The sequence below is a fragment of the Hibiscus syriacus genome, unplaced genomic scaffold, assembly GCF_006381635.1.
Source record: "Hibiscus syriacus cultivar Baekdansim isolate YM2019G1 unplaced genomic scaffold, ASM638163v2 tig00111843_pilon, whole genome shotgun sequence".
Classification (NCBI taxonomy): domain Eukaryota; kingdom Viridiplantae; phylum Streptophyta; class Magnoliopsida; order Malvales; family Malvaceae; genus Hibiscus; species Hibiscus syriacus.
The window spans coordinates 374,564-394,827 of record NW_024063198.1 but is presented as its reverse complement, the minus strand read 5'-3'; the positions used below and the strand labels follow the sequence as shown (position 1 = coordinate 394,827).

The window sequence follows — 20,264 nt, the reverse complement described above, 5'->3', positions numbered from 1 at the left end:
TTCAAACTCGACACAAACTCGAAAGATAATATTGAAACTCGACTCGAACTCGAAAAAGCTCAAACTCAAAAAATAATTCAAAAACTCAATTGAAACTTGAGGCTCAAACTCGATTCAAGCTCAAGCTACAATATAAGGTTCTCACCCTCAAAAATAAATTTCATATCTTATGAGCCATTAGCTTATGTATCAGCACACTACACTTGATCTTAGCCAAAAGGCCGAGAAATATATACTTAAATTCTTAACGCAGGCGTTAGTACAATCCTTTTATAACTGCTCTCCAGCGCTCTAACTCTTTTCAGCGTCCGGTGTGGGATATAAATTCAAAAGGCTTTGGACTAAAAATGAGCCTTTTTCTGCGCAATAGCACTACCTTGTCTTCCCATCCATGAAGCATCTTTTACTTTTCCTTTCTTCATCTCCTTTATGTTCTGTAAATATTTAGATTTATAAACTCCGAGTTGCATTCAAGATCGATCAATAAATCATATGCTTTTCTTGAAATTTTCTATCAATAAGAGTATTTTGTTGATCATTTCCTTTTTCTGCAATGATCGCTAAATCGATCGAGGAGGTGCTAAAGCTACAACCGAACTGTAGATGATAATGTTAGAAGGTGCTAAAGCTACAACCGAAACTGTAGATGCATTGAGAACTATAGCAGCTGCAATGAAGGCAATGCAAAAAGCAACGTACGTACATATTTATCTGTATTGTTAGCTGAGAATTTTCTTTAAACTTGCAATCTGTGCCATGTATTTAGCTGTTGGTACTTATTCTTGGACCTTCATGAAACACTATTTTACTGAAAATATCTATCTTTACAAGAACATAGATGATGTCGACAAAACAATGGACGAGATCAACGAACAAACCGAAAACATGAAACAGATTCAAGAAGCACTGTCAACCCCTATTGGAGCTGCAGCTGATTTTGACGAGGTTATTACTTTTAGTCGCATTCTCTCATCTTCTCTCATCATCTCCTACTATGTATCCATGTTTAAATATATCATGTCTACCATTTATACATATCGAGCAATGAGTCGAAAACTTTTGATGTTGTAGGATGAATTGGAGGCAGAACTGGAAGAACTCGAAGATGTTGAGTTGGAAGAACAGCTTCTCCAACCCACAACAGCTCCTGCAGCACAGGTGCAGGTGCCTGCTGGCAGGCAACCGGCTCGTCCCATTCCTCAAAAGTGCACGGCTGATGAAGATGAACTTGCGGCATTGCAGGCTGAGATGGGACTTTGAGGTAATCTTCTAATTCAGCCTGTTATATTTGTAATCTTCTAATTTTGTCATTAATCAAGGTTTACGTTTTTATGATTCGAGTTAATTTATTTTTATTTTATGTTTTGATCACCGTTTGTTTTGATAATGAACCTATTGATTGATTTGACCAAGTATGATTTATTAGTTTATTTACATATAAACTCTTGTTAATTTCATTAATTTCATTTTGCATAATTTGTATGTTACCTTCATGTGCATAACTTAACCCTTATCATATAATCGGATTAAGGGTTTAGGGTTTAGGATTTAAAACTTAGGGTGTAATCTAACATGTGTTTAATTAAATGAGATTTTATTTTTCTTTTAGTATCCTATCACATAATCAGATTAAGGGTTTAGGGTTAATGACTTATAATTTAAGGTTTAGGGTATAATCTAACATGTGCTTAATTAAATGAGTTTTTATTTTTCTTTTAGTAATATACAATATAACAATTGGACTTGGGTCTCTTAATTAAAAAAAATTAAAATTTGAGGCAGTTGTATTATAGAATTTTTAATATATTTTTAAAATTTTATAATTATCAATAATGTATTTTTAATAAATTTTTTATAATGTAATTTTAAAAAAATATAAAATTATAATAGAATATTTTTTTGAATTATTTACGAGTTTTTCAAGTCGAATATCGAGTAGTTCGTTTCGACTCGTTAAGAACTCGAGTCGAGTCCATTCGATCCAAATTTTTATCAAGTCTTGATCAAATCAATCTCAAGTATCTCGCGATCTGCCTCGTCTTATTTACAGCTATATTGAGAGAAAAAGATGGAAAATTCTAAGCGCAAGCGCAGAGGAGAAGCCTCCCAAAATAGAATTGGATATGCATGGAGAGTGCCACGTTTCCCCTTCTCCCTGTTGCCAACCGACAATACCTCTTACTGCTTCCTTCAAATCTCTCTCGTCTTCTTCATTTTCCTCTCTATAGGCTTTCACATTTCCTTCTCATTCCCATCACTTTTCTTTTTTGTCGACAGAAAACGCTGCACGACGCGGTCGATTCCCGCCGATTTCCATTCAGTTTCGGATCCTCCACGTCGTCCGACCTGGGCCCTGCAATTGCTGTTCGTTTCCCTCGATCGGATCCGGTTCTTTTATCCGGACTTTTCCACGAGAGGTATTTTTTCTTAATTTACAGTTTCGTTTAAATTTAATCGAGAACGCGGTCTTTCCTTCATATGTATTCAATCTCTGTTGCATGATTTATTTACTCTAGAAATGAGGCGAAGTATATCTAATATTTGGAATCTCACCTTAATAATGCTAATTCTTGCTGCTTATGGACAAACTGTATTCCTGTTGTATTCATATATTACCGTATATTTTTATATATTTATATAGATTTTGATACAGTGAGTTTTTTTGTGTGTGTGATATAAGTTTTAAGATATTCCTGTGGAGTTTTAGTTGCCTTTTTTGTTTGTATCATGTATGTGTTATGTTGTGTAATCGTATCAGGTCAAGGTCTACTTTTGAATAATAAATTAGTTCATCTAAATATATATTATTATTATATTGAAATTGAAAGTGTAATGATTCATTTTTTGTTTGAAGCTATTCAATCTACTGAATTGTAAGAGTTAATTATGTTTTGGTTGTCTGAACAAAAAAACGCGTTAAATAATTTTGTGGTCCTTTTTGTATAAAGGGGAACAATAGCAGTTGGAATTAAATTGTAGTTGTAATCACGTTTTCAGTTGTATGCTTATCGCTATTGCGGTAATAGTGTATGCTATTACTGTCATGGCAAGTATCGCAATTATGAAATAACTATTTTGGACGGAACTTTTACCGCTATATAGTGAACCACTATTTCGATAGCAGAATGCTATTTAAATCCCTGATAGCAGTACATACAAAAATTAAATTTCCCTGTTAATTAAAACACTATGGTTGTTTTTGATTTTGTAATCTTGCTGATTTGTGTTACCCACCTTTGCTCGTGGGTTCAGAGAGGAAGCCAGGGGGCAGGTAGGGGACTTGGCCCCTTTGTTAAATGGGCAAATTTCATTTTTAGTCCCTTCCAAGTATTATTAATTCAATTTAAGCCTCCTAGTCCTTTAGCTAAATGAAAATGTTGCATTTTTAAACTACGTAATTAATTTAATCCATTTTAAAATAAATTTTTTAGCTTTAATCCCCAAATTTTATAATTTAACTTGACCGTATACATAAAATTTCTAGTTTTGTCTCTGCGTGGGTGTAAATATTCGTTACCATTTCAGGGAAGTTTTGCATTCAATACATTACTTTTACTGAATTTAAGAAATAATAATGTGTTGATTATGATTTTCGTTCAATAAATATCACCTTAAGTTCTATCAATTGATTAACATTTTCCTTCTTCAAACTGGGAATATAGGAAAATTAAGGGTGTTTTTATAAGGTACTGTAAGGGGTTCGTATGCTTGTGCTGAATTAACCTTTTTGTTGAGTGCAAGGATGATGGTTGATTCAGGCGCAAAAACAGAACAGGTTCCCATTGTTAATAAGATATCTGAGAAAGGTGGTGATGGCGGATATGTTAGTGGAGGTTGGAAAAGGTAGATACCCTTTTTCACTTGTTCTAAATAGTTGTTTTTCTTTCTTATCATATACATTACAAAACGTCATGATTTATTTGTAAAATGATTTTTGTTTGTATGCTGGTTTAGTTATTTACTCTGATTTGATAATTTCTTTGATGGTTTAGTTCAATTAATGTGTTGCCTAATGATTGAAAGCTAGACGTTTTGTTGTTGGTACTATAAGCTACCGATCATTTATGCAATCTGAGAATTTTAACAATGTCAATTGTACATGTGTTGATATTGGTACAGTCTCGTAAATTTGTGCATGGTCTCATAGTGGAATAAGTGAAAAAGGGTCTTTTAGTTCATTCTTTTCATCTGTTTGTCTTTACATCCACTCGGTGGTTACCTAATTACTGGGTGATATGAAGAAAGAATACTTTTGTTTCCTTGCAACACTTGTAATATCATTGTTAATATCAATTGTATTCTCTATTTAATTTCTTTTACTTTCCAAAATCACCTTTTTCACAACTCATAAGTATTCTCCTCTTCAAGTTCTTCACATAGACCATGCTTCTCACCTGAATTTCTACATTTTGCATACAATCATCAATCCTTTCCTTCTTGTGTCCAGAGGATATAAGTTATTGCCTATATTCATGTATGACTGTTGTTTTATTTGTTGATTTAGATGTTTAAGAGATTCAATTTTGTTGTTGTAATTTTGTACAAGTGATGCTATTAACCAATATTGGATTTTAAATCACTCTTACATGGTAGGTTTCTTGTTTGCTTTGACAGTGAAGATGGAAACTTAAGCTATGGCTATTCAAGTTTTAGGGGAAAGAGAGCAACCATGGAAGATTTCTATGGTATTAAAACTTCCAAGATTAATGGGAAGACGGTCTGCATGTTCGGAATATTTGATGGTTAGATTCTCTTCTAATTTGTTGCCTGTGGAAGGTTATGAAATAAAAAATGTTGTCTTTGTGCTATTTATACTATTTTCCATCCTGGTTATGCGCTTTTAGATGATGAATAATGATTCTAGAGAACAAGATTTCCTTTGATACCTGAAATGGAAGTTTTTTGTTACACCCCCCCCAATTGAACAGTATTATGTGTAATTTCAGGGCATGGTGGTTCTCATGCTGCTGAGTATTTGAAGCAACATCTTTTTGAGAATCTAATGAAGCATCCAAAGTTCATGAGCGACACCAAACTTGCCATAAGTGTGTTCGACATCTTTGATATTCTCTATTTATGGAATATTTTAAAATGTTGCATATCCTACCTTTCACACAAACACGCCCCAAAAAAAACCCGAAAAAAGTGTTGCATATCATTTGCTATCAGCCCTCTATAGAGGATCCATGCATTACAAGTTCTAATATATCTTTCTTGTTTTAAGCGAGAGATAGGATTGTATCCTACATAAAATGATTACCAAGTCATTTTAATCCTCTTTTATTCATTTTGGTTTTATTGGATATGCTTCTAGGTGAAACATATCCACAGACTGATGTAGATTTCTTGGATACTCAAAGAGATACTTATCGAGATGATGGTTCAACTGCTTCAACAGCAGTGTTGGTTGGCAACCATCTATATGTTGCCAATGTTGGAGACTCAAGGACTATAATATCCAAGGCTGGAGAAGGTACTCCATACTCTTTTTTTTTTTTTAAATATTGAGTATTAATTTGTTACTTTCAAGTTCACTGCTACATGCATTAACATATTTTGCCTTTAAATATTATTAGTCTTACTTGAAGTTGATGTGAATGGTTCAATGATATTGCTTGAGGAAATAACCCAGTAAAACGGGAAGAAGGCCAGGCCCCATATTCTGAACAATTTTCTTTTTTCTTCCTTTACCAACTATAGATGATGTGATACTTGTGGCTTTATTAGTTTAACCTGTGGCTAATGTGGTGATGAATTTTGAGATGTTTGAATTTTTAAGCAGGATTTCTAAAAGCAACTTCTTTTACCTTTTCAAGCTATCCCTCTCTCGGAAGATCATAAACCTAATAGAAGTGATGAACGAAAGAGAATTGAAAATGCTGGTGGGGTTGTTATGTGGGCAGGTAAAATTGTTTAAAGATCTAGCTTGTGTTATTGAAGCCAGAACAAATATTTTCATTTATACCTGGTACTCAAATCGGAAGTTCCGACTCCTGAAATTTTATATTGAAATGTCTTGTTGATAATATTGTTAGGAACTTGGAGGGTAGGAGGTGTATTAGCTATGTCTCGAGCTTTTGGAGATCGCATGTTGAAGCAATATGTTGTTGCAGAACCCGAAATTCAGGTGATCTTCAAAATCATATACTAATAAGCTAGTAACTGCTCTCATTTTATTTAATTTTGCTATTAATTTCTTGCTTTGGCCTTGGTAGTATGGACTCATTTGGAAAAAGCATCATCTGATATGAAAACGTTGAAAATTGTAACATCCTATTTCCATCCTTCTTAATTCACCACAACCATAAGTCAGAATCTGATGTGTTAGAATGAGATGATGAAGTAAAAATGTACTTGTTTGTTCTTTTTAATTCGACTATAAATGTTAAATAACTTTGCCTCATTTTCACTTCTATTTTTCCTTGCTCCATCCTATTTTCATCGTTTTGTGTTCAAGTTGTTTTTTATCTTCTAATGAGATACTTGTATTTCTTAATGTTCATTTCTCAGTATACAGAGATAGATGAAGAGTTTGAGTTGCTTGTGCTTGCTAGTGATGGTTTATGGGATGTAGTGCCTAATGAGGTAAACCTCTCTCTAAAGTATCTGTCAACGTATATCAACCATGTGCCTGGTCTTCATTTCGATTTGTGAGCAACGTCTAATGGTAAAGCTGTACTTATTCGGGACATTTGAACTTACTCCAAGGAAAGAAAAATAAAAGGGACAACCAGCTCCTAGGAGCTTACTGATTTGACAATGAGTCCCGGCAATATTAGATTAGTAGATTGGTTGATCTTTCAATGCTTGAGGGGATTTTTGTGTTTGCTTGTTGTAAACTAAAATTATGTTATCAGGACGCTGTTTCGCTAGCCGGGGCAGAAGAAGAACCTGAGACAGCTGCCAGAAAGTTGACAGAAACGGCTTTCACACGCGGGAGCGCCGACAATATAACATGCATTGTGGTTAGATTTCACCACGACAAGGCAGTTCCAGTTAATCCCAAACATGGGTAAAGGTCCCTTATATATATATATGTATGTATATGGTTTGCATTTGATGTGTAGATTAATTGGTAATTTTTTAATTTCGAAATCTCTATGTGCCTTTTAAGGGCAACGTGCATTAATTATTAAAGGACAGATTTGTTTGTTGGTTTTGGTTTCGGTTTCCTAATGCTCTGTACATGGACCTCACGTCCTATGTATTCCGACTGTCATTTCATTGTTTAGGTTGAAGTGTAATAAAAACCATTCCGGTTAATACAATAATTGGTCATCTACAAGTTATTTTCACTATACAACATTTAAAATATGCTTTATGAGACGGTTTTGTATAACGAATGAAGCTTATGCCGTCCATACAATCACCGATTTTTACACGCGGAAAAGATAAAGAGAGAGCCTCCACTATCGTGTGAAGAAACCAATCTAAGGTCTATAATACACACTGCCTTTACATGCAATAGCTGTTACTGTCATGAATGTCTTCCGTTTTCGGTAGCAGACTGCAAATTACAAAGATATTCCACCGCTTTCATCAACATAAAAACAATTCTTATGTATTATAACATACTCCACATTTATTTATGATTATTATAACATAATAGGGAATAAGTGTTGTATTTCCTCAGCATTTTTTTCACAAATCATGTTTCTGTCGTCACCTCTCGTTTATCGATGTCGTCCAGAGGAATTCTTTCGTTGATCATAATCTAGACTTAAATCCTTTAATCAGCCTATCCCTTTATATGACCTGCTTACATTATCTACTACAATTAATTGTGTTGTCATGTGATCATATCTATTTTCATGTCAATCTATTAGTAGTCATAATAACTTTACATATCTATTTATCATATCAATCTACTAGTGGTCATAATAACTTTATGCTCATAAAAAATCGAAAAAATTCTTTCTCTCTTTGAATATGATATACTGTGATTTTTAATTCATCGTTCTCCCTAAAATTACTATATGATTTTTCATCCAAATCATCTAAAGAAGTAAATCGCCTAAGACTCTCGTAACTCAAATTATTCCGTGATAATATTTTATTTCTTTTTTCCAAGGTGAAGCAAGTTAACTCAAATTAAAGTTAAATTATTGATATAGGAATGCATGAAAGAACGTTTTGTATATGCATAGTTGTGTATTTACGAATCTCGAAGGCACGGATTCAAGATGATTTTAAGGTGGCTGTTTGTTGTAAGCTAGTAGAATATCCTCCATTTCCATGAATTTCTTGTTCTAACACCAAAGCCTTGATATCAACGTTTGTAGCGTTGTTGTTTTATCCCTTCAATGTCACAGTTTCCTATATAAAATGAGCCACACAATCAGCAATCAGATCAGGAAATTAAGCTGACAAAACAATGGCATCCGGCAACAATCTAGCAGTGCTAGAAGCTCTCGACACTGCCCGGACTCAATGGTACCATGTGAAAGCTATCGTGATCGCCGGTATGGGTTTCTTCACAGATGCTTATGATCTCTTCTGCATCACAACCGTGTCCAAACTCTTGGGCCGCCTCTACTACTATGATCCTACTTCCGGCAAGCCGGGAAATCTCCCCCACGGCATCAACAACTTGGTCACCGGTGTAGCCTTATTCGGAACTCTCAGCGGCCAGCTTGTGTTTGGTTGGCTCGGTGACAAACTTGGCCGCAAGAAAGTGTATGGGATCACTCTCATCCTCATGGCAATTTGCGCCATTTGTTCAGGCCTGTCGTTTGGGTCCACCTCCGGTTCTGTGATCGGAACCCTTTGCTTCTTCAGATTTTGGCTTGGTTTTGGCATTGGCGGCGACTATCCTCTTTCCGCCACAATCATGTCGGAATACGCTAACAAAAAGACTCGTGGGGCGTTTATTGCGGCGGTTTTCGCCATGCAAGGCGTTGGGATTATATTTGCCGGCTTGGTTTCCATGATTCTTTCGGGTATCTTCCTTGAAATTTATCCCGCACCCAGTTTTAAAGATGATCATGTATTCTCTACACAACCGGAAGCTGATTATCTATGGCGGATTGTGCTCATGTTTGGTTCTTTACCGGCTCTTTTAACATATTATTGGCGGATGAAGATGCCGGAAACCGGTCGTTACACTGCAATTATTCAAGGGAATGCTAAACAAGCGGCGGCCGATATGGGTCGAGTTCTCGAAATCGAACTCGATGTTGAGTCAGATAAGCTTTCACAATTCAAAGCGGCGAACCAATACACATTACTATCACACGAGTTCTTTAGACGCCATGGGTATCATCTGATCGGTATTGATATATTTTAAATCAAATTATAACTGATAATTAAATCAGATTTTAATATATTTTAATTATTAAAGACTATTTAATATTTAAATTTATTTAATAAATAAATATTTATTTTAGTAAATAAATATTAAGAAATAAAACTTATTGGTAAGTCAAATATTTAACTTTACAAATAGAGAATATGTTAACCTTTAGAATTAAAAAAATTATTTTAAAGAAATATAATCACTTTAAAAATTATATAATTTGTGGGATTTATGTTGGAGAGATGATTTTGTAAATATATTAGAACAATGTTTTAAAATACGTTAAATTTTAATATAGATATCAAATTTTAGAATAATCATATAATTATACTCTTAATGATCTATATATTTATAATATATTATTAGTTTTATCATAGGTAAAAAGTAAACAAAGTAGAATCATATTAAAATTTATGTATTATTATATTTTATTTTACATTGATTTTGGTTGGTTTATTATTTAGGGTTTTAAATTGTGAACAGGTACAATGAGCACTTGGTTCTTGTTGGATATTGCTTTCTACAGTCAAAACCTAACCCAAAAGGACATATTCCCAGCCATTGGTTTAACCAATAAAGCTCCAGATATCAACGCCATTAGAGAAGTGTTCGAGACCTCGCGTGCCATGTTCGTTGTTGCTTTGCTTGGTACATTCCCAGGGTACTGGCTCACTGTACTTTTCATAGAAAAGATCGGTCGTTTCGTCATCCAACTGGTTGGATTCTTCATGATGTCCATCTTCATGCTCATTCTTGGCGTCAAATACGATTATCTCAGGGATCATAATAAGTTCCTGTTCGTTCTTCTTTATGGGTTAACGTTCTTTTTCGCCAACTTTGGCCCCAACAGTACAACCTTTGTGCTGCCGGCGGAGCTGTTCCCGACCAGGGTGCGGTCCACTTGTCATGCGCTGAGTGCGGCGTCAGGGAAGGCCGGAGCCATGATCGGAGCTTTCGTTGTACAAACATATACGTTGGATGAGAATGTTAAGAAAATCAAGGCTGCCATCGTCGCTTTGGCCTTTACAAATATGTTGGGATTTTGTTTCACATTCCTGGTCTCGGAAACCAAAGGACGATCTTTAGAAGAAATTTCAGGCGAGGATGGTGGTGGCGGTGGCGACCAAAATGAAACTCGGATGGCTGCCACCGTATCGGTTTCTATGCATGGAAACGGCCGCTTTGAAGAGATTTGAAGGGTAAGATGACCTAAGGAGCTAGCTTAGAAGCGTGAAGGGGAAAAACTAAAAGAAAGTGTTGAATAAATAGGCGAGAGACGATGGGTTTTCTGCCTGGGTTTTATTTTGGATTTTAATGATTTCGGGGTGTAATACGTATAAGAGCCGCAACCGTTGCTATCTAGGCCAATATTGTGTAAAGGGTGATTTCCTCATGTACACGTAAACTACATTGTTAAAAGCCACTAATTGTATTATATAAATCTAATTTAGGATCATTAGAAAATCTTAGCAATTGTATTCTGACATAATTCAAAAATATATTCCTAACTTTTCGGCTTCTCCTCAAGTTGCTAAATGGTGAGGCATTATAAAGAAAAACAGGGCACCAATAACTTAAAAAAATCCAAAATATAATTTGTTAAAAGTACGGCAAAAACCGATTTCTTAAAGTAAAGTTGAAAAACGACAAGAATCCGTTGTAATTGAAAATGTTTTCAAAAGTGTAATTTTTTTAGGTTAAACAGGATAACATTTTACATTAATCGAAATCGCAATCGAATATTTTTGATTTCAACCGAAAATATTATAGATTTATATTAATTTTTTAGGCTAAACATAATAATATTTTAAGTTAAAATAACATCTTGAATTAATAGTAAATTAATTGTTGCATAGCATAAGGGCCCCAATAACATAATCATTAAGGATCAACTTATCTTTGAGGGTGTTTTATACTAGATAGAGACGGACGTAAAATTTTATATTATAAAATCGAATTTATAAAATTCTAATTTTATATTATAAAGACGAATTTATAAAATTCTAAGGGATGACAAACTTATAAAACTTTAGAAGATGAGAAAATAGATTTTCAATTAAAAATACATAGAAAATATATAAATTTTTTAAGGGGAAACTGTCCGTATCCGCTCCCCTACGCTCCCCTCGGTCCATCCCTGGCACCGGATGTATGTAACTTTGTTCAACACTTGAGCTGTGTCTGAACAAATAACTATATGTACTCTATGTTTGCTGGAATTATCACAAAGCATGGTTTAAACGTATAATATAACTTGGAAAAAAGGAAAACAAAATCATAATACAATGGGCCATATATCTATATGAAATGCACGATAATTAGCTCATAAAATGGCCATAACTTGCTTACTTCAATCTAAGAGACTAAGACAAGAGACGGCAAGACGAGAGAAAAGGCATAAGATTGCAAATTTGCTGTGCTAGGATATCCTCAAAGTTCAGGAAATGCAACTGCTTGATTGAAAGATATACATGATGAGGAACTAACTAAAGGTGTAGACACGGGTTCTCGTTTTTATTATTATTATTAATTTACATATTACAATTTTTAAAGGCCCAATATAATCAGGAGCCCAACTACAAGCAGACAACCCAGCACTCAAGACCCACCACCCGACCCGGTATCAGCCCAAGACCCAAACTAAAACCTAGGATCTGACCCAACAGCTGATCCAACCCGACCCGAAGAGGACCCGAACCGGACCAATCTTCAACCTAGATTAATTAGGGTTTAAACCCAAAACATTATCATCATCAGCCGCCATCGCTCAGGGCAGAATCTAAGTAGTCCGCCGGCGCGTGAGATGCACATGCCACCTCTTCATCTAACCAATCGGCGCGTGAGCCACCACCGACACTCCCGAACCGACTGTCGTCACCAAAACCTGCCAAGCAACGATTGAATCGTCACCCACAGTGCAAATTATCACCCAAATCAGAGAGAATAGCTGCCAAGTCAGAAACCCTATTTTTAAACACTATAAATCCTGAAAAATTGGGATTTTACCAAACCCCAGTTAGAGAATCATTCCCCTATGATAGATATCTCATCATAACTCGCTCAAAAGTAATCCATAAAATCACATGCAACATAAAAAAAGGGCAGCAACCAGAGAGGAGATTCGGTGAGGGTTAAAAAATGAGAAAGATTTAAACCATAAACCCAAAAAAAGAGAGAATGAGACATGCCTTTAGCCAGATCTAGCCCTTCGTTGGCCTCACCGAAGCACTATTACCTCATTACCGAAGGTAATTTTTATTTTGGGTTCGGTTCTTGGGGCAAAGGAGAGCCCTGATTTGGGTTTCTAAAATGTGTTGTTAGGTTGGTTCGAGTGAGAAAAGAGTGACCGAGAGTCCAGGGGTGTGAGGAGTAGCTTTGGCCTCCATTTTCGGTGTCGCACACGACGGTTGTGGCCCTCTTTTTTTTTCCTGGCAGTGAAAGAAGATAAAAGGGGGAAGAGCTTTTGGCTATTATTTAGGGTTAAAAAAATGAAAGAAGTGAGGAGAGTGGGCGGTTATGGCCTTGTTTTTAGTCATATATAGGGTCCTTGAAACGACGTCATTTGTGGGGAGAGGATTCAGTGTGTTCGGGTTTGGGGTTAATTGCTGGGATGTTCCTTGTAGCTTTGTAATCTCTGCGTGTTTTGGGTTTTAGGGGTTAATATCATATTTGGTCCCTTTAGTTTGTAAACCTTTTGTTTTCACTAATGAATGAAACTTTAAATTCTTTTTACTTTGAGTTCCTAGCTTGTTTAACATTGCAATTTCGTAATGGTTTGTTTTAAATTTTTTATGGTATTATCCCAGTTTGGTCATACTGTTTTAGTATATTTGTATTTAAGCAATGCATATTTTATGTATCTCATTCCATTCCTTATTTATTTATTATTATGGTGTTTTTGTTTAAATTACTATTGTTGGCCTAATATTTTATATCTTTTCATTTTGGTCATGCATACTGCTTTGGGTTTTATTTCGGTTTTAATACTCATATTAAGTAATATTTGTACATAAGCTATGATTTATTATATTATTATTATAGCTTCAAATTTGTTGTTTTTGCATATTTGGACACTTATTTTTGTACACATTAGTATTATTAATTCTACCTTATTTTTTATCACCATGTTTTTCTATATACAAAAATGAGGAAATTTTATTGTAAGAGAAATCTACAAAGATATCTCCCAAATACAAGGGAAAGTATCTTTTCGAAGATTTTTCGTACAAATGTTTTTTATTCAGTATTTTTTTTTATCTTTCCGTTTATTAATTTTTGGTTATTTTCTCATTTTTTTCATTTTTATTTGTGTTTTATTTTTACTTATTTTATTCTTTGAAAAATATGAAATAATATCTTTTGTGAGGGGAATATATGGGATAGTCTCCTAGCTGTAAAGGAAGTGCTTTCTCGAAGATTATTCACACAAAAGGTCGTTAATTGTCCGAAAATTGACACTTCTTGAATAAATTCGAATGAATAACAAGATCGTAATTTAAATATATTTTTGAAGTTTGTAATTCCCAATATTTAAACAACATATAATCGCAGGTACCAAATTTGGGCGTTATGGGGTGTTCACCCTTCCCCATACGTAATCGACTCCAAAACTCTTAAAATGAATTTTTGGTAAAGCGCAGACCATTTTTCTTCTTTTAAGGTTTCCAACCTCCCTAACTTAAAGGTTGGTGGCGACTCCAAAATCAAACTGTTTTACAAATCATATTTCATCACCTTCCCCCTGAATTTAATTTTTTAAGTCTAACGGACTCCCTCGGGGAGACTTTATGACAGCTTGGTGACTTTACTAGGGAACTCGACAGTCAGGCCATAAACGATTATACGTTGTTTTATATTGAGAATTATAAAATTAAATTGTATTTAATTTACGATCCTTTTATTTATTTTGAGTTTCAACATATTATGCATTATTTTATTTTTTAATTAATTGATTTTTGATGTTAGTGGTTTTCAGATTTGAATAGATTTTGGAAAATATGAGTGTTGTTTTTTTGTCTTGTTTTAAAGGTTTGTTAGTTTCTCCTCAAACACAACGTGTGCATTTACATATCACAAGCTCACTTACGAGCTTTGTCCCTTTTTAAGTTAAGGTGAAAGCTTAGCCTACGTGAGATAAATTGTTTCTTTGCACGGGTTTTAGCAAGTAGCATTTGGGGTTCATATACCTTATGTCTACGTGAGATAAATTGTTTCTCCACATGGACATAAGGGAATGTATCCTATCGAATTGAACTCGATCCGCACGAGCCTGTAATAGGCTAGGGTTGAGGGTTTGGCAACCTAAGGAGGCACCAACATGGACAATTCGAGTATCCTTTTTCTTAGAACCCAACACAGCATATAGTGAGTCCTAGTAACCCACCCCGATAAAATTCATACCGAACCTCTGTCCGTCGGTAGGTATCCAATATAAGTGTACACAAAGGAGAAACGACTCTAAATCTCTTCTCTTTACTTGCATTATTTTATTTGCTTGATATTTGAATTCTTTTATACAAACACATTTTCTATGTTTGATTTTTTTTATTGTTTGACATTGTATGATCATCATAAATAAAAGAAATGTGTTGATTAACCAAGTAATCATCATAGTAGAAGAGTGACCATTAAAATGGAAAAGAGCTTTCATAACAAGGAAGAACACAATCCGACGGTCTGAGCTTGGTAGTTTGCCTGGGATTACGTATCACAAAACACATTCGTAGATTGATCTCTCTTGTAAAAATGAAAACTCTTTTGGATAAATGGAACTTTTTCTAAGAACGGTTACTTTTGGAAATCGATACCTTTTGCATTTACATTCTGCACTGCATTTATTTAAACATTTTCACATTTTTTTACATTTGTATTTGCATATTCGCATTCTGCATGGCATTCATTGAAGCATTTTTTTACATGCATTAATCATGGAATCATGGGTTTATCTCGCGGAGGACTTTGAGGAAATGCTTCTAATTTTGCAACTTCTTTCATATAGTATTGAGAATGGAATCGAAAGAATCGAAAAATAATTTTATGGTTCGTTTTGACTAAAATTGGGTTTTCCTTTTTAAAATAAAAAATGTGGTTCGATGGAGTCGCCACAAATCTTTGTTTAGGATGTGATTGGATCACATAAAAATATTTTATCATTTTAATAAAATTTAATTTGAAAAATCGTTAAAATAACGTTTTGGTCTACTTTTCCAGAAAAAAGTGATCGGAAGTCGATTACATGTGGGGAATGATTAACACCTCCACAACGCCCGAAAATCGGTACCTAGTCGATTAATTATTATTACAAATTCAAATTTTTATTTAATTAATGATCCCTTTTTGGTTAAACAAATACAATGCTATTTAACAAATTAAAACTTTTTGAGAGAAAATTAACAATCCATGCATTTAACTGGAGAAAGTTAAACACACAATTTAAGGTAGAGTGACACACCTCTTATTTCCAACTAAAGCGATGAATCACTAATTTTCTTCCTAGAAATTTTAAAGTTAAATTGTTAACATTTCAACGTTTCAAACCAAAAGGAAACACCACCTAATATAAGGTAGAGTGACAATTTTGCCTTAATCGGAAGGAAACAATAAATATTAAGATCATTGTATTCTTTTACCTAAAGTTATGCCACAAAAAAATCTTATTAATGGAAATTATTGTTCCTTTAAGATAAATAGGGGATGTTCAAATATTTATAAGTATCAAAATTAAACCTCCAAATAAGGTCAAGAGGCTCACCTTCGATAAATCTAAATATGGGAACATCTCTTTCTACCATCCTAATCAATTTTAAAAGTTGCCATATTTTTTATGGTTTCACTAGAGGATACCCATTCACTTTAAACTATCTAGGTGGATTATGATAACTCTCTTCAATAATTTGAATTAAATGTGCATTGCCTTTTAATTTATTATGAAAAGGTTGAGTGATGCGAATGAGGATATCATGCTTATTAGAATAAATAAAGATGTCATGTAATCAAGCAACATGCTTCATAAAATATTAATTACAAAATCAAAGAATCAATTTAATTAAAATGGTAAGATTATAATGCAAAGAGTTAAAATTACATGAATAAATGGAAAATGCTAGTAATTAAAAATATAAATAATCCAAAAGATATGAAAAGTAAATGCAAAAAAAAGGTATAAATACCAAAATTACTAAAAACTAATAAAAGGTAATATACATATGACAAGAATAATAGAAAGTAAAGAGAAAATATAAAAAAATAAATAAGAATAAATAAAAAGTAAATAGAGATAAATAAAATAAGTAAAAATATGTATATTCTATAATGTGAATATACATTAAGAGAATACAAAAATAATTAAAATCATAAATATAAATTGTGAATTTAAAAGATATGAATATTAAATATAAAAAAATATTTACTAAAATTAATCATAATAAAATAGTATATATAAAAATGAAGAAAGTAATAAAAAGTTTAGATGTAAAAAATAGAAAACAATTTTTTTCTTTTGATTAATTTGTGGTAAGTACAAGGCAGTACTTATTCAAAAATAAACTTTTAACCATGTCTTCAGGAATAACGACAATTCCTTTACTACGGAGATTACTTGGTTCGTGCAAAAAATAATAATAAATAAAAGGTAAATGTAAATAAAAATAAAATATATAAAGATATGATATGATACCTAATAAATATAATAATATAAAAATATATTTTTATATTTTAATACTAAATATAAATGATATAAAAAATATAAACATAAGTAGATATGAAAAGATAGGGTGTGTAAAAATTATATATATATTGTCGACACATTTTTCGCCCGGGCGGAAAAGGATCGATATCGACTCAGGGTTTTTCTCTTTGAAAAGCGTTTCAAAATGTGAGGAGTTGCTACCAATCATTTAAGGTACGATTGGGACACCATAAAAACCAGGTGATTTTTCATTTTATTTTTATCAAAATACTAAGTTTTTGGGTCTGTGAAATTCAAAAATTAGGTTTAGAAGTCGGTTACGTGTGGGGGGAAAGATTAGCACCCCCACAAGCGCCCAAAAATTGGTACTTAGTTGATTACTTTATATTTAAAATCGGAAATTTTGAGTTCAATCTTTATTTAATTTAAAAATCATTATGGATGCAAAAGTTGAAAAATATATTCGTTTATTGAGACCGATAGCATTCGCCCCCTAGCATAAACGCAGGAAATCAACTATTGTGCCTAATAACTGAACATTTCCTTAATTTTAAAAATCATGATGCGGTATTGAAAAGGATGTCGACATATTTCAGGAATTAGTAGTAGTCACCCCCGAAGCATAATTGCAGGAGATATACTATTAACTCCTTAATAAGTGAACATTGCCTTATAGTTTAAAATAAAATGCGATCAAACAAAATTTATTTATCCTAATTAATATAAAACTAAATTAAGGTTATTTCAAGCTTAAAGTTTCAAATTATGAAAGTTAAATGACCTAAAGGCTCAAGCCTAGATGTTTAGGTTCTAATATTAACCCTATTTTATTTTTATACCGATTATTGAATCGAATAATCGAGGTGGTCCTTTGAGCATTTAGGTGAGGGCCAACTCGTATCATTCCCTAAATTAAAAGACTAGTTTGAAATATAGTTAAAAATGGAAACTATTTAATCTATTTAATTATGTCAATCTTATAGTTCTAATTGAAGTTCAGGGACTAAAAGATCAAAAATCTAAAAATATTGATTTCTAAAAAATCTAAAAGCTTAAAACCTAAATCAATAATTTCTAAAGTTAAGGACTAAGTCTAAACTAAAAACCTAGTTATTATCTAAATTATTAAACCTAAAGTATTTTTTTAGAAAGTATTAATCATTAATAAATTTTAAAAGCCGAGCAATCGGTTCGAGTAATAGGGTATTTTATGCGAAAACTCGACTCGAATTGCTCCCTAATTAGACTAGAGTGTCATCCTAATTTCTAAGTTCGATTCAAAAATTAATCTAATTTAACACTAAATCTAAAATTTAAACCATGAAAAAACATTTAATAAACCTAATTAAAAAAGAATTCAAACAATAAAAAAATAATATAAAACATAAAATAGAAACATAAATAAAAATTAAATAAACTTAAATATAAGGACCTAATTGCATAAATATAAATAATAATGACTAAAATGAAAGAAAATAAAAGTTAGTAATTAAATAAGAAATCAATAGTGACCAAAATGAAAAAATTAAAATAACAGTAGCTAAATCAACAATTAACAGTGACTAAATTAAAATCAAACAAAACATAATGATAAAATTACAATAAGTTAGAAACGAAAGGTCTAGTGACCAAAATGTAAAAACACAGCAAAGTTTAGGGGACTGAAAATGATAATAACCTAAAAATATAAAGCATGTTAATAGAAAAGGCAAAATATCAATTTTGGTCCCTGCAGGGACCAAATGCAAAAACATAACAAAGTTACAGGGTTTTAATCCGTGAATAACCCCTTAATTTTTTTATAAATACCAAGTTTTTGTTTTTTTTCATTTGTAAGCAAAATCAGGAAAAAAATGGAGAATGCACTCCCTTCTCAGTCAGCCACCTCAAACCCCTCTGGCTGTCGTCAGACCGCCGCACATGGTGGCCGAAAATCTCAAAATGACCCGAAACACTCAAAACTTCCCGATCTATCTTCCTAAACACCTATCTAGGCCTAAAGCTAATAAAAAAGGTACTAAATAACCCAAAAAGGTCCCCTGACCTTTCGATTTTCTCACCCTCCGACGACCTTCGTTGAAGACGAAACGCCCTCTAACAACCACGGAGATGAGACGACCCTTCGGTTCATCTCCCTCTTCCCAGGTAAACACTCACTCTTTTTCTCCTTCTTACTCTTTATTTACTATAAAAACCATAAACATCATTTTTTTATTTTCTTTTTATTCGAAAGAAACACATAAAAAAATATACCTCAAAAAACTATTTGTATTGCTTCTGAAAAATGGGGAGAAAAATATCCCTCTTTGTTATTTTGTTCAATTTTTATAACCGAGATGATACATAGGCCTAGAATAAAATAAAATCCTAGATATAGTGTTGAACTCTATTTGGGATTTAATGTCTCGGATTTTTCGGGGTTTTGTTGGTTCTGACTCTGTTTTCTCTATTTTCTGTGTTGCTGAGATGATGGCTGCTACAGTGGAGGCTGTCGGTACCTTGGATGACAGCAGTCGGCGGTTGGCAGGTCTGGTGGCAGTGATATCTGAAAGGTTTTTAGGGTTAGGTTAGGTTTAGGTTAGGGTTATGTAATGGGCCCAGGTTTGGATACGTTTGGGCCAGTGTTTGGGTTTTATTTTGGGCCTAGTTTAGGGTTTAGTTTGATGTTTTGGGGTTTGGTTTGGGTCTGTTTTAGGTTTTGGGTTTGAATGTTGGACACAAGTTGTATAATTAATCTAAAAAACTGATATATATATATATATATATATATATATATATATATACACACAATGTAATTAACGTTAATAACAGAAAAACATATATAATATAGAAAAATAAAATAAGAATGATAAGAATTAAAAAATAATTGGTTTTCATATAGAAACCTCAAGAAATATTAGATTTAAAAAAATATTCGAACTCATTTTTCTTGTTATTTAGTTTCTCTCCTTCTATAAAGTTTAAAAAAAATAATAAAACTATAACTATTAAGTAAACACGAATAAAAGCCAAGAATAAAAAGAGAATTATCTTGAAATGAAATTTCTCTTTTATTACTTCTACTCTCCAATTACAAAAGTATTCCCTCTCTCCCGAAAGGAAATAATATGTCTGTACATAAAATGAATTTCTATTTATAGGTCTCAAAAACACTAAAAGGGAGAATTCTAGCACGTTCTTCATTAATGCTAGATACAATAATAAAAAATCCTAAAATAATACAAAGATCCTAAATTAACCTAAATAAATTATGGAAAGTATAAAGTTGTATTTAATTACAAG

General features: G+C 32.9%; 3 protein-coding genes and 1 pseudogene across 3 annotated transcripts; 3 read left to right on the top strand and 1 right to left on the bottom strand.

Moving 5' to 3' along the window:
* Positions 1-68: 68 nt before the first annotated feature.
* On the bottom strand, positions 69-234 carry LOC120172178 (annotated as a pseudogene).
* A 369-nt stretch (positions 235-603) lies between these two features.
* Positions 604-1,260, top strand: LOC120172153 (vacuolar protein sorting-associated protein 32 homolog 2-like). Its single transcript, XM_039179694.1, has 3 exons — positions 604-699; positions 832-945; positions 1,072-1,260. Exons 1-3 carry the CDS (start codon positions 604-606, stop codon positions 1,258-1,260), a joined length of 399 nt encoding a protein of 132 aa, XP_039035625.1.
* Positions 1,261-3,729: 2,469 nt separating this feature from the next.
* On the top strand, positions 3,730-7,034 carry LOC120172146 (probable protein phosphatase 2C 76). Its single transcript, XM_039179687.1, has 8 exons — positions 3,730-3,843; positions 4,615-4,742; positions 4,947-5,045; positions 5,315-5,473; positions 5,817-5,903; positions 6,036-6,127; positions 6,511-6,585; positions 6,858-7,034. The coding sequence occupies exons 1-8, from the start codon at positions 3,743-3,745 to the stop codon at positions 7,014-7,016; spliced, it is 900 nt and encodes a 299-aa protein (XP_039035618.1). The 5' UTR covers positions 3,730-3,742; the 3' UTR covers positions 7,017-7,034.
* A 1,332-nt stretch (positions 7,035-8,366) lies between these two features.
* On the top strand, positions 8,367-10,491 carry LOC120172145 (low affinity inorganic phosphate transporter 4-like). The gene is made up of 2 exons (XM_039179686.1): positions 8,367-9,269; positions 9,779-10,491. Exons 1-2 carry the CDS (start codon positions 8,375-8,377, stop codon positions 10,489-10,491), a joined length of 1,608 nt encoding a protein of 535 aa, XP_039035617.1. The 5' UTR covers positions 8,367-8,374.
* The last annotated feature ends 9,773 nt before the right edge of the window (positions 10,492-20,264 follow it).